This window comes from Caretta caretta, chromosome 4 (genome assembly GCF_965140235.1).
Source record: "Caretta caretta isolate rCarCar2 chromosome 4, rCarCar1.hap1, whole genome shotgun sequence".
NCBI lineage: Eukaryota > Metazoa > Chordata > Testudines > Cheloniidae > Caretta > Caretta caretta.
In genome coordinates, this window is record NC_134209.1 from 127457023 (window position 1) to 127472276 (window position 15254).

The window sequence follows — 15254 nt, forward strand, 5'->3', positions numbered from 1 at the left end:
TAGCTGTGAAACTTATGTTTTTAACTTTGCTGTCTATTAGGTGTGCATTGTGCAGAAGAGAGACACCAAGAAAATGTATGCCATGAAATACATGAATAAACAAAAGTGCATTGAGAGAGATGAAGTCCGGAATGTCTTTCGGGAGCTACAGATCATGCAGGGCCTTGAGCATCCCTTCCTAGTCAATCTGTGGTAAGCAAACCTTTAAAATTTTATCTGGCTCCTATTGTCTCCTTATTGCTGAATCAGTTCAAATTGCTGGGAGTTGAAATCTTGAAAAGATTCTTTGAGACTTTTTTTTAAGCTCATTCAATTTTTTTGGTAGTTTTGCTTCCGTAAATATTTTAAAGGTGCCCTTTCATGTTGGAATGGTTAAACATAACAATGTGCTTTTACTTTCTGGTGTGTTTTCTTTCTAAATTGCTACAGTAACTGTGTTAAAAAAACTTGGTCTCCCATGGTTTATCATTTTCTGTGACACTAGTTTTGCTAGGTGTTTGATTACAAGATTTTGGTATATGGATATTGTGAATACTTATAAGGATAAAATAGCTCCTTGCTCAAAGCATGTCTCTCGATGCAGATGAAACTAAAGGAAGGAAAAGCTTTTTGTCTAAGGAGAGTTAACTAGGCAGCCCATGAGACTAAAATTCTGGATCAGATGCCATTTATAAATACACACACGCACCCTCCCCCACCCCCCCGAATATGTCAGTGGGCCCTCCCTTCCCTTTCTCATCTTGCCAATGCCAACTACAGTATCTCCAGAAGCTTCTCTCCTTTTTAATGTTGTTAAGGACCATTTTCTACTAGACGAAATGGCTGTTTTCTCCTCTGGTACATTGTACAACTTCAGCAAATTACTCAGTTATTCTGGATGTTTACTTCATAAGACTGAGAATAATGGATGTTGTGGGCAGCCATTGTTATAATAAAGATAGTGATATGACATTTGACTGTAGCTGGGAGTTGCAGTAGTCTGGAAATAAGGAGAATAACAGGTATCATTCAACAGGTGACAGGTGGAAAGTTCAAAAGGAGATGCCTGACTCCAGTGATGATTCAAATATTTTCATAGATGTGGCAGTAGGGAAAGTATTTTGCTATTTGACTTGTCCTAGCTTCACGGGTAACAGAATCTCTATCATTCCCCAAAGTACTCTTCTGTTTTGGAAACAGAACTAATGGCTGGAAATAGAATTCAAACATCTATCCATCCCCAGGTACGTTCATGACCTTTGTCATTATGGCATTTGAGTGTCTCAGCCTCGCATGGTGGATCTGAGAATTTTTTGGCAAAGAGACAATGAGTAGATCAGATATACCTCTGGTGACTTCATAAACTGTACTGCTTATGTCTGAGGATGCTGGGCAATAGGATGCAAGTTTTTCACCTCTGATCTGAAAATAATCTGGATTAGTTGCTATGGGGATCAAAAGTCATTGCCTTTTCATAGCTCTTCACTTAGTGGGTAGGTTCATGGTCTGCAAGTGTCCACTGGGCAAACAGGCTGCTGTTAGTGCTTTGGAGTGTTGCTTTTCTTGGAGCTCCGGTGTTAGCTGCACCATGGGGGAGGGATAGCTCAGTGCTTTGAGCATTGGCCTGCTAAACCCAGGGTTGTGAGTTCAATTCTCAAGGGCCCCATTTAGGGATCTGGGACAAAAATTGGGGATTGGTCCTGCTTTGAGCAGGGGGTTAGACTAGATGACCTCCTGAGGTCCCTTCAAACCCTGATATTCTATGTTGAATCAGCAGACCTCAATGTTAGTCATAAAGAGAGACCACAGGCTTGGTTCAGTGGCAAAGGTGCTCAGCCAAGTTTATCGTTGACAAAGCACAGTACTAGCTGCAGGTACACTAACATATATATACCCATGACAACGTACCAGTTCAATCAGCACACCAGGATGTGTTCCCTAGACTAGTACAAATATGTCTCTCCTATGACTGCTCCTTTTAAACATTGATACAAACAAGTTATGAATTACACTCCAGGTGTTGTTAGTTACCACCTTTATCCTTGTACCTGGTGGTTTGAATGTAACATCCTCATCCATTATCCTGTCATCCCTTATTTACCTTTATGAGAGATCAGTGTGTTCTTGTACCATCTCTTAAGAATGTGTTTACATAGTTACTTGAGAACTCTGTCTGTTTCTGTACCATCCTGTCAGGTCAGGAATGCGCTTACTTGCTTAGCTGACACCCAATATTCCTATTCTAACAAGCCCTACCCTAATTCATAGCCTTGGCTCATACCCTTTGGCCATGCCCAGGGCTCCAGCAAGGCCTACGCAGGCTTGCTACAGTTTTTGGCTGTTTTGGCAGAGAGGCCAAAGATTAGCTGACTATATGGACAGCTAACCTACCCTCTCTTGGCTCTCATTTTGCTCATTCTGTGTCTACATAGGTAAATAATGGAGCGACATCTGATTCACTTGTTGTCAATCTGGCACCTTTCACGAATGCTAAGGGCCAGTGTTTCTTCTGGTATATATGGGCACAAGTGATCCCGATTTAGGACAGAACCATTTTCTTAATTGGACCATTAGGCCATATAAGCTACAAGAAACTTTAGCAATATTAATAATGGATCAGTCCCAAAGATCAAACATCTGTTGTGAAACAAATTGTATGCCAGGTTTTGATTTCACAACAGTGAGACTGATTTATCACAGAATTTTAATGCCTGACAAATTCCTCTTCTCATTATTTTTCCTTTTTGTGACACAGATTAAAACTGGGAACAGGCAATACCACAAAATGTATTCATTTTCATGACAAGATTTTTTGATAAATAATTAATCTGTTTTTATGACACTCCTGGGACTATAATCTCATGATCTGAGGATTCACATGAAATATATCCTGTGTATATGTTGCCCTAACTCCGCTAGAGACGTTTAATATTATAAAATACTGGAAAATTTCAGGGTCAAAGGAAGACCAGAAAAATCCAAAAAGACCTGCGTGAGAAAAATGTTTGATGATGATCTAAAATTGGCTAATACAGGCACCTTAGATAGATTTTTGTACTCCATGGTGCCCACTACTGCAGTGCCCAAGCACCTCATAATTGTTGAAGTATTTATTTTCTCAACTCTTCTGTGAAGTATGGAAGTGTTATCCCCATTTTACAGTGAGCTACATTGAGGCTAGGTAATTCACCCAGGGTCACAAAGGAAATCTGTGGCAAAGCAGGAACTTGCAACCCAGTCTCCCAAGTACTAGGCTAGTGCCCTAAGCATTGGACCATCCTTCACTGGACCAAGTTTAGTTGGCCTTTGCGTAGACAGCATGCTTCCAGAATCCAACTGGATCTCTCAAATTTCAACAATTGCAGGTTTTTGTAGTTTGTTCTCTATTACAAACCTTGTTTGTGTAATGCAGTTCTGTCTGAAGCTCATAAGATATCCCACTCCTTAACTTCAGGTCCTGACCTTTTTGTTTATTGTATTGTGAGGGCACCAATAAAAAACATCTGTATGTCTGTCATAAGAATGTTTTTTTGTTCCAGACTAAAGTGTATACATAGATACAGTCCTCTATTACATCATGGTTATTTAATAAAAAAGTAACAAATTATTAAATAGACTACTGAAAATATGAAAGGAATGTTTCTCCTAAATGTATTTTCTGTGATCTAAGTATTAATATGTCTTAAAATAATGGAATTTTCATTGATCACCTGTGAAATGAGCAATCTGTTCAATACATTATCACTTGCAGTTTGCAGTAGTAATCTACATGAAATAAGTTTCCATGTTAGTTACAACTCACATGGCTGATTAGCGGGATTGTCTCTGGGGGGAGTCAATTTTTCACCATACTAATGGGGAAAGTAGATGACAAGAACTAGCATTTCTTTTTTTGGTTTTGGCAGTTTTTTAGTTCTTTTGAGCTGAAATTATTTCAATTAGTTATGTTAATTTTATGTTTTTTTCACATTGTTGTATATGTGCCTACAGGCTGCAACAAGTACATTTTACAGATTAGCATATGAATTTTAAAGGATTAATCATCTTAGTGCATGTGTAACACCAACAGACCCCCGGTCATTGGCGGGCGGGATTGAACCTGGGACCTCTAGAGGTAAATGCATGAGCCTCTACTGCATGAACTAACAGCCACATGGTACTTAGCTAAGGCTGTAGCAGACTCATTAATCTCTAAGTGGTCTCGGTGCCACTAGAGGGGATAGAGCACCCCACCCAGGAGGTGTGTGGGTTACATATGCACATGGACTGAGCTGGAATCCATGTGAGCTGTTGTGTTCTTTCTGGCTAGGCACATTTGGGAATAGTCTGTCTGTCTAGACACCATGTCCCGTTGTCATAGTATCTGAGCTTCTAAAGGCGACATGTTGTTGAAACTAATGTGATATCTTGAAAGTATGTTTAATTATTGTGGCTTGAAATAGGTTTTGCTCTGGGCTTCCGAAAACTGAAGAGCAGTGAAGGCTGTTAACTAGCTTTGTAGACTGGCTAAGTTAGAATGGTGTGGAGAATGAAGGTTCTGTTTTGCAAAGGATTTTGAGATTTCAAAATCAGGTTTTGTTCCAAATCCGAACAAATTCCCCACCAAGGAAAATTCTGAACCTTTTTTGTTTTGCGTTCATCGATGTGTTTTGCTTTGTTTTGATTTAGACTTATTTTATATTATGTTATAAAACAAAATGCAGTAAAAAAAAAATTGAAAATGACAAGTCATTTCCAAATAAAAAATCAGAATGTTTCATTGGAACTTCCCCCCCAGTTTTCTTCCAAATTGAAATTCCAGTGACATCAACCCAATTTTGCAAAACGTTTTGGTGGAACTCAGTATTCTGACAGAATGTGGTTCTGTCAATGTTTCTCCAACCAACTCTATATGAAATCCTAATGGGAGTTTTACTATTGATTTCAGTGGGGCCAGGATTTCACCCACAATGTCTATACTCCACACAGCATGGACTCTTTAAAGCTGGCTGGTTTGCAAGGTTAATCGGCATTCTGTTTGCATTTCTCTAGCAGTGAGTTATCTGGTGAACAAGCACTTTGGAAAGTGACACAAACAAAACCAGAAGACATATAATGACCATATATTCCACTTTTCATATGATGTCCTGGTGTCCCAGGAACTTCCCTAAGGGGCCTGAAATTATCTTGTTTTTCATTACATCAAAGTGATTGTGGTGTGTGTGTGGTGGTGGTGGGGGGGAGGGGTTTAAGAACAACAAAATGTTTGTTCAAGATATTTCTACACTGATTGGGATTTGCTCTATGTTTGCCAGGAACAATCAGTGGAACAAGTGCTCAGTGTGATGAACAGTGTTTGGAGTAAAGATAGAAGTCAAATGTGTGTAGATACCAGCAAAAGTGTTCTGTTGCTCAGCGTTAATGTTAATTGGTTGGTCAGGAATTTTCCATCAAAATGCAGTTTCCATAAAATCAAAATTTTATGCAAAATTTTTGGGTTTTCCTTCAGGAGACTCAAAATGAAATAGTTTAGTTTGTTTTGGGTCAGGTTAAACCAAATCAAAATGTTTCATTTTGGGTCAGTCTAACATTAACCTGTGTTTGCCGGAGCTGCTATGGTGCCTTATGTCCAACTTTCCTCTATGGACTGGTCTTCTTGTCTGGACTACAAGTTCTATAATGCACTCCCTTCTCCTCTCTGATTAAGATGCCATAGTGCATCATGAGAGTCATGTGACATGGTACATCATGGGAGTTGTAGTCCATCTGGGGACTCCCTCCAATACAGGAAATGAGGCATAAAGAACCCAAGCTACAACTCCCATGAGGCAACACAGGGGACACAGATTAGTGTAGAACAAAACCAACATGAAGAATTTTCAATTCAAGAATGTCGTAACATTTTGTTTTGATTGAAAATGTCAAAACACCACTCTGGCATTTCCAGATTAAAATGTTTTAGAATTTCTGTTCTGTGAAAAAAATTTCAGTATTTCAACTTTTTTTTGCTCAATTCAGGATGAAAACTAATTTCAAAATATCTGAATTTTCCACAGGATGGAAATTCTGGTTTCTAAACAGCTCTATTAATAAACACGTGTTCAGTGTATCATGATAAATGCATAATACACTCAAAATTGGAGTGAATAATAAAAATAAACCTTAAAGGTAAAGGACAAGGGCCCAGAATCATTTTTTAAAAAACTCAAGGCCAAATTATGTTGCTTACAAACCTGTCCTCTAGGCCTTCAAAATCTGAGTGTATTCACAGACTGTCTCATAACCCTGAGATTTCAACAGATTAAAATCAAACGCATATCAACAAAAATCCTGCATGTATAGTAATTGAAAATGTGGAACCCCAAATATAAAATTAAGAGCAAATTTTGGGGACTCTCCTGTCAAGATTCCTCCCCCACTCTGAATACTAGGGTACAGATGTGGGGACCTGCATAAAAACCTCCTAAACTTATCTTTACCAGCTTAGGTCAAAAACTACCCCAAGGTACAAAATATTTCACCCTTTGTCCTTGGATTGGCCGCTACCACCACCAAACAAATACTGGTTACTGGGGAAGAGCCGTTTGGAAACATCTTTCCCCCCAAAATACTTCCCAAAACCTTGCACCCCACTTCCTGGACAAGGTTTGGTAAAAAGCCTCACCAATTTGCATAGGTGACCACAGACCCAAACCCTTGGATCTGAGAACAATGAAAAAGCATTCAGTTTTCTTACAAGAAGACTTTTAATAGAAATAGGAGTAAATAGAAGTAAAGAAATCCCCTCTGTAAAATCAGGATGGTAGATACCTTACAGGGTAATTAGATTCAAAACATAGAGAATCCCTCTAGGCAAAACCTTAAGTTACAAAAAAGATACACAGACAGAAATAGCCGTGTTAGTCTGTATTCGCAAAAAGAAAAGGAGTACTTGTGGCACCTTAGAGACTAACCAATTTATTTGAGCATGAGCTTTCGTGAGCCACAGCTCACTTCATCAGATGTGTACCGTGGAAACTGCAGCAGACTTTATATACACACAGAGAATATGAAACAATACCTCCTCCCACCCCACTGTCCTGCTGGTAATAGCTTATCTAAAGTGATCAGCAGGTGGGCCATTTCCAGCACAAATCCAGGTTTTCTCACCCTCCACCCCCCCACACAAATTCACTCTCCTGCTGGTGCTAGCCCATCCAAAGTGACAACTCTTTACATAATCAAGTCGGGCTATTTCCTGCATAGATCCAGGTTTTCTCACTTCCCCCCCACCCCCATACACACACAAACTCACTCTCCTGCTGGTAATAGTTCATCTAAACTGACCACTCTCCAAGTTTAAATCCAAGTTAAACCAGAATATCTGGGGGGGGGGGGGGGTAGGAAAAAACAAGAGGAAACAGGCTACCTTGCATAATGACTTAGCCACTCCCAGTCTCTATTTAAGCCTAAATTAATAGTATCCAATTTGCAAATGAATTCCAATTCAGCAGTTTCTCGCTGGAGTCTGGATTTGAAGTTTTTTTGTTTTAAGATAGCGACCTTCACTATTTCACATTTGGGGACAATGTATACCTTCAGATCAGCGGCACTGCTATGGGTACCCGCATGGCCCCACAGTATGCCAACATTTTTATGGCTGATTTAGAACAACGCTTCCTCAGCTCTCGTCCCCTAAAGCCCCTACTCTACTTGCGCTATATTGATGACATCTTCATCATCTGGACCCATGGAAAAGAAGCCCTTGAGGAATTCCACCATGATTTCAACAATTTCCATCCCACCACCAACCTCAGCCTGGTCCAGTCCACACAAGAGATCCACTTCCTGGACACTACAGTGCTAATAAACAATGGCCACATAACCACCACCCTATACCGGAAACCTACTGACTGCTATTCCTACCTGCATGCCTCCAGCTTTCACCCTGACCACACCACACGATCCATCGTCTACAGCCAAGCTCTGCGATACAACCGCATTTGCTCCAACCCCTCAGACAGAGACAAACACCTACAAGATCTCTGTCAAGCTTTCTTACAACTACAATACCCACCTGCAGAAGTAAAGAAACAGATTGATAGAGCCAGAAGAGTTCCCAGAAGTTACCTACTACAGGACAGGCCTAACAAAGAAAATAACAGAACGCCACTAGCGGTCACCTTCAGCCCCCAACTAAAACCCCTCCAACGCATTATTAAGGATCTACAACCTATCCTAAAGGATGACCCAACACTCTCACAAGTCTTGGGAGACAGGCCAGTCCTTGCCTACAGACAGCCCCGCAACCTGAAGCAAATACTCACCAACAACCACATACCACACAACAGAACCACTAACCCAGGAACTTATCCTTGCAACAAAGCCCGTTGCCAATTGTGCCCACATATCTATTCAGGGGACACCATCACAGGGCCTAATAACATCAGCCACACTATCAGAGGCTCGTTCACCTGCACATCCACCAATGTGATATATGCCATCATGTGCCAGCAATGCCCCTCTGCCATGTACATTGGTCAAACTGGACAGTCTCTACGTAAAAGAATAAATGGACACAAATCAGATGTCAAGAATTATAACATTCATAAACCAGTCGGAGAACACTTCAATCTCTCTGGTCACGCAATCACAGACATGAAGGTCGCTATCTTAAAACAAAAAAACTTCAAATCCAGACTCCAGCGAGAAACTGCTGAATTGGAATTCATTTGCAAATTGGATACTATTAATTTAGGCTTAAATAGAGACTGGGAGTGGCTAAGTCATTATGCAAGGTAGCCTGTTTCCTCTTGTTTTTTCCTACCCCCCCCCCCCCAGATATTCTGGTTTAACTTGGATTTAAACTTGGAGAGTGGTCAGTTTAGATGAGCTATTACCAGCAGGAGAGTGAGTTTGTGTGTGTATGGGGGGGGGGGGGGAAGTGAGAAAACCTGGATCTATGCAGGAAATAGCCCGACTTGATTATGTAAAGAGTTGTCACTTTGGATGGGCTAGCACCAGCAGGAGAGTGAATTTGTGGGGGGGGGGGGGTGGAGGGTGAGAAAACCTGGATTTGTGCTGGAAATGGCCCACCTGCTGATCACTTTAGATAAGCTATTACCAGCAGGACAGTGGGGTGGGAGGAGGTATTGTTTCATATTCTCTGTGTGTATATAAAGTCTGCTGCAGTTTCCACGGTACACATCTGATGAAGTGAGCTGTGGCTCACGAAAGCACATGCTCAAATAAATTGGTTAGTCTCTAAGGTGCCACAAGTACTCCTTTTCTTTTTACAGACAGAAATAGTTATTCTATTCAGCACAATTCTTTTCTCAGCCATTTAAAGAAATCATAATCTAACACATACCTAGCTAGATTACTTACTAAAAGTTCTAAGACTCCATTCCTGGTCTATCCCCGACAAAAGCAGCATATAGACAGACAGAGACCCTTTGTTTTTCTCCCTCCTCCCAGCTTTTGAAAGTATCTTGTCTCCTCATTGGTCATTTTGGTCAGGTGCCAGCGAGGTTACCTTTAGCTTCTTAACCCTTTACAGGTGAGAGGAGTTTTCCTCTGGCCAGGAGGGATTTTAAAGGGGTTTACCCTTCCCTTTATATTTTTGACATCTCCAGACAAGACAACTTAATTATAGGCTCTCTGGAGCCTCCCTAGACAGAATAGGTACTTCCAAATATTAACAATTGTAGCCATGAAAGTAGTAATACATAATTACATAATAGTAGTACATAATGACAAATCTCCTTACGCTTTAAAAAAAATCTTTCTTCGTGCAATTAAATTATCAAGGAAAAAAAGTTAATCCGTAGCTCAATGCAAAATTTCATGTTTCTTTCCCCCTCTGTAACACAACTACTGGAAAGCAGTTAGGTCTTGAATCAGAAATCCACAAGAAAGTGATGAGAGGTGATTGTGCAATTTGTCTGTCAACAGTTTTAAGGTATTAGGTCAAAATCTATGGTGGGGCTAAGTCCATTGAGGTCAGTAACTTCACTGAAGTCAATCGATAACCCCAGCAGAGAATTTGGCCCAGTGCATGTAAAATATACAGAATAGCCAATATTAAACAAGGTAGAGCCTCTCCTTCAGAAGAGCCAGATAAAAATTTTTTATGAGGCTCATGCATCTTGTCTCATTTTTTTAAATTAAATTTAACTCCACAAGCAGAACTTATTAATCGTATTATTTGAAATATGAACAGCATTTCATAATGTCTGATATAGAGAGAGGTCATTTCCCTCCCCCTCTGTCCCAATGTTAAATAATAGCCTGAGTAAAACTCAGTTTTTCAAAAAGGGTTCGGTGGTTTGATTTATAGCCTACACTTAGGAAATAAAACTGAATAAATGTGTGTAAAGATATGTGAGCCTTATAACCAGCTTTATCTGTTTTACAGGCATTTCTGGTAATAGAGATTTCTTTTTAAAATGAAAAGCAGCCCAGCTTTTCATCAGCTCTTCTCTGAGATGAATGAGCTGTAGAAATGCTGATTCTTAACACAATCTCATGCTAAGACTGCAGCACGCAACTCTAGACTTCAACATTTTACTTTATACTGGTCAGTAATATTTTAGTCGTCTTACTCATTCCCATCTCCACCCAGGGGTCCTCTAGGCCAGACTCTGTTGCCTACCCTTAAGAGGCCCACAAACCATCTTTCTTCCAGTTGACCTTAGGACTGAGCCAAGAACCCAAGTTTAAATCTACTATATACCAATACATTGCACTGCCCACTTGGCACAACTTTGGAGTCTGAAGGGATTGACTAGCTCCTCCAGGAAAACCATAAAGACCAGTTGCTGGCAGTAGATCCTCCCTGCCCAACAACTCAGGTGTTGAAAATGGCTTAACTGTTGGCATAGAAGGGAGAGACACATTTTCAGCAACATTCCTGACAGTCTGACTGAGATCTGTTGGGACAAAGTAGCAACTGAGTTTTTTGTAACTTTAATTGACAATTTTGACAGGATATATTTTTAAGCAAAGTGTTTACAATGCCAGTTGAGGGGAATATTATTGTGAATTATGTTTATTCAGAAAATGTTCGAGAATGGGGTCCCATGTTGTTAGGCAGTATAATAGAAGGTCCCTGCCCCAAAGAGCTTACGATCTAAATAGACAAGACACAGGGTGTGGGAAGAGGTAGAACACACAAGCAGAGTGAACAATTTGATGGCATCGGACATGTTAGTTCCATGACTATGATTTTGGATGTATTTACTTAAGGGGATCTGCTACATGGAAAGAAAAGCGCCCCTGCATAGTACTGGGCCCAGGGCAGTACTCTGGCGAGGGGTGGTCCTGGCTGGGACCCATTTTACCCCTCCCCTCCAGGGCAGCACTCCCTGCTTTGGCAGCTTCTGCTGTGGCTGGCTCCTCTGCAGCTTTGGGAATCTATCATTGTCAACATACAGGCCATTTTCCTAGTCTACTCCAAGCTATATGGTTAATACACTTACACCACATAAAGTAGGGTTGGCTGCATTGTCAGGGGAGCGATATAGTTTGATATATTTTCCTTCCAGCGCAGCACCGTCTGGGATGTGTGTGTGTGTGTGTGTGTTTCATAAGAGAAGCTTACAGGAGTCTCACTGGTTTTAGATTACTGCTGTAGACTACTAGCCCAGATTAAAGCGGCTTCAAAATCAATTAAAATTGGAAATAGCAACCTATAAAGGATATTAACTGTAGCCAAAATATGGATGCCAGTCTCCCAGGTTCTTGCTAACACCTTGTCTGCTGCGTTCATAATAACCAAGGTTATGCTACTGAATAAGTCAACTGTAAATTGTCTGTTTAAGCTCAAACATGAAGTGCTCCCATCGGAAAAAACATGTCATGTTTTTCGCTTTTTGGAGTTTTCCACTGGCTCTGACGTGGGACTCCTCGATACTGGTTTCTGCAGAGCCAGAGCACTTTGCAACACTAAACCGGCACCAAAAGTGCATTTTTGGACAGTGAAGTGTTTTCAGCAATATTTATTTATCTCCATCATCGGCTCAGAATGTGAGCTGTCCCTGCTTGGCTGCAGAGACATAAACAAGAAACTCTCCCCACTCTTTCACAGACACACAGGGGCCCCTCACAATAGCAGTCCCGCTGCTTCCTGCGTCCTCAGGAGCAATGCTCCAAAAAGGGGCTGATAAGGAGGAATAATCTATTCTAATGGATAGACTAGACTGTGCACTCCACATACACAGGGAGCAGCACCCTTGAAGGCACGGTCTCCCTGTGGATTGTCCTTGGACTACTCTCTGTTGCCCCTTTTTACTTAAAGCCACAATCTAGCCCAAAGATTTGTAGTGAATTAGTTCTAGAAGCATGCTGGAAACACTTTGAGACTAAGAGACTGTGGTGGTTAGTTCACTTGTATTAATTTAGATGGAATAAAGGGAGTTAAAGGTGTTAACCCAGTTTTAAACAAGGTTTGGCATATAGAGAGCTTAGCTTGCTGAGTACCGTTGCAAACATGTCATTTTAACCTTTTATTCCAGATACAGAAAAGAAGGAAAAAACAGGGAAAGCATTTGAAATGTGAAGCATTAAGTAAGGCTTTCATTTTAACGACATCCCCTGTTTCCTTTCCCTTTAGTTGGGGAGAGTTTTTAAAAGGGGGAAAAAAACCACACCTTGTCTGACAGTCTTTTAGATGGTAGCAAAGATAGTAATAACTATCCTTTTTTGAGGGGGGAAATAGAAAGTTAACTATGATGAGCTGGAGCGGTTAGTCTGATCCCATTTCCTAAGAAGACAAAACAAACACGTACATAAGGGAAGACAGAAGAATAGCAAAGACAGAAGATACAGCTTCTGTCTCTGGTGTTGACTTTCCCTTGCAGCCTCACTGCGGGAAGGTGCAGCACCCGTCTTACTAGTCACTCTGAGACCTGGCAAATTTGTACCATCATTAGGTAATTTAGAGTATTACATTTAGCTGCCTTTTTCTGGTCACAGGCTTATAGCCGTGTTGAAAAATATGCTATTTTGGCTGACTAAGCCAGACCCTTATTATATGGAAGAAAATAGGAGAGAGATAGGAAAGAGATAAAAATAAGGTGAGGGGGGAAAAAAGGACAGGTGGGAGGGAGGCAGAAGTCTCACATCTGGGTAGTGGTTGGTACTGGCTGAATTCTGGCAGAGGTGGTACTGATATCTGGTTCCCTCTCTCGGGCCTGGTCTGGTCAGGACATCTCTCAGGACCAGAATGAGTAAGGCTCGGGGACCAGGAGATGGTGGGAGTGTCAGCCATGACAGTGAATCTTGCTCCAATAGCCAATTTTTCTCCCAGAATTTCTCTCTTTAAGAACCCCAAAAGGGCGTGATAGGTTAAATAGCCAGTTCTCTTATTATAGGATTGTCAAGGAGCACAGACTCTCCCGGCAGTGCCTCCTGCTGGTCATCGTTGGGGACTTAGCACCCAGCCTCCGAAGCGCCTCCTTCAGGCCGGTATCTCGCCACCCCTGGCCCCCATGTCCCTCCCGGACCCCGGTGCCCTTGTCTTGGGCGCTGCCCCCTGGCAGTACCCCCATAGTTCTGGGTCTCCCCCTCCCAGGGGAACCCCCACCCACTATCCCAACCTCACCTCAGTCTTAGGCTACTGCCAGTCACCAACTAGCCCCTGCTCCCTGGGGCAGACTGCAGTATAAGCCATTCATCACAGGCGAGGGGGTTTGGACCTGCTGCCTCTGCCTACCCGTGGCTGCCCCTGTAACCCCTGTACCTAATAGGCCTTCCCAGGCCCGCAGCCTAGGGCTTTCCTAGGCCGGAGCTCCCCGGCTCCCTTGGCCTTTCCCCAACCCTGCTCCAACCTAGGTTTCCCGCTCGGCACCTTGCAGCCAGGCCCTTCTCCCTCTACAGGCAGAGGGAGAGTGCTCCCTGGGGCTTCTGGCTCACAGCCTTTATACAGCCAGCTGGGCCCTGATTGGGGCGTGGCCCTAGGCTGCCACCACTTCCCCCAATCAGCCAGGGTTTCACTCCCTTCCCCCGCTCCAGCCCTCTGCAGGGCTTTTCCAACCCCTTCAGGGCTGGAGCGGGTGCTCACCCTGCTAAAATGATCCATCAATTTGGCCTAGTTTTCAGCATACCAATTTTGGTTTACTGATCTCTGTTTTCACACATCTCTTGTTTATCAAGCATGATCTTAGCACAATTCTTCGGTTACATCAGTGGACCTTTTAATTCAGTCTGTCTTGCTTTTTGCATTTTTCCTCATTAGATGTTGTAGGTTATTCCTACAGTCCAACAACAGAAGGGACCATTGTGATCATCTAGTCTGATCTACAGTATAAGACAAGCCATAGAACTTCCCCAAAATAATTCCTAGAGAAGATCTTGATTTAAAAATTTGCAGTAATGGAGAATCCACCACCCCCCTTGGTGAATTGTTCCAATAGTTAATTACTCTCACTCTCAAACATTTATGCCTTATTTCCAGTTTGAATTTGTCTAGCTTCAACTTCCAGCCATTGGATGGTATTATACCTTTCTGTGCTAGATTGAAGAGCCCATTATTAAATATTTGTTCCCCATGTAGATACTTATATAGACTATAATCTAGCCAACCCTTAACTTTCTCTGTTAAAATAAATAGGTTGAGCTCCTTAAGTCTTTCACTATAAGGCATATTTTCTAATCCTTTAGTCATTCTCATGGTTCTTCTCTGAACTCTCTCCCATTTATTAACATCCTTCTTGAATTGTGGGCACCAGAAATTGACACAGTATCCCGGCCCTGGCTGCATCAGTGCCAAACAGAAGCAAAATAACTTCTCTACTTCTACTAAAGGTTATTCTGTTTATACAGCCCAGGATCACATTTGCTCTTTTGGCCACAGTGTCACACTGGGAGCTTCTATTTAGCTGGTTTCAGAGGAACAGCCGTGTTAGTCTGTATTCGCAAAAAGAAAAGGAGTACTTGTGGCACCTTAGAGACTAACCTGATGAAGTGAGCTGTAGCTCACGAAAGCTCATGCTCAAATAAATTGGTTAGTCTCTAAGGTGCCACAAGTACTCCTTTTCTTTCTATTTAGCTGATTATCTGCCATGACCTTCAACTTTTTTTTCAGTCGCTGCTTCCCAGGATAGAGTCCCCCATTCTGTAAGTATGGCCTCCATTATTTGTTCCTAGATGGATACATTTTCTTTTAGCCATATTAAAACATGTATTGTTTGCTTGCACCTAGCTTACCAAGATTGCTGTAAATCAGTGGCCTACCCTCTTCGTTATTTAACAGTCCCCTAATTTTTTTTGTCATCTTTAAACTTTATCAGTGATGATTGTATGTTTTCATCCAGGTC

General features: G+C 41.7%; 2 protein-coding genes across 8 annotated transcripts in view; one reads left to right on the forward strand and one right to left on the reverse strand.

The window, feature by feature from the left end:
- The window catches only part of CYTL1 (cytokine like 1), a 152367-nt gene that overhangs the window by 86280 nt on the left and 50833 nt on the right, over positions 1–15254 (reverse strand). The gene's annotated exons all lie outside the window — the stretch shown is intronic.
- STK32B (serine/threonine kinase 32B) overlaps positions 1–15254 on the forward strand; it is a 251940-nt gene that overhangs the window by 50307 nt on the left and 186379 nt on the right. For all 4 annotated transcript variants that reach the window (XM_048848884.2, XM_048848883.2, XM_048848886.2 and 1 more), the window contains one exon: positions 41–192. In XM_048848884.2, coding sequence (XP_048704841.2) covers positions 41–192 — 152 coding nt within the window. The remainder of the gene's footprint in view (positions 1–40; positions 193–15254) is intronic.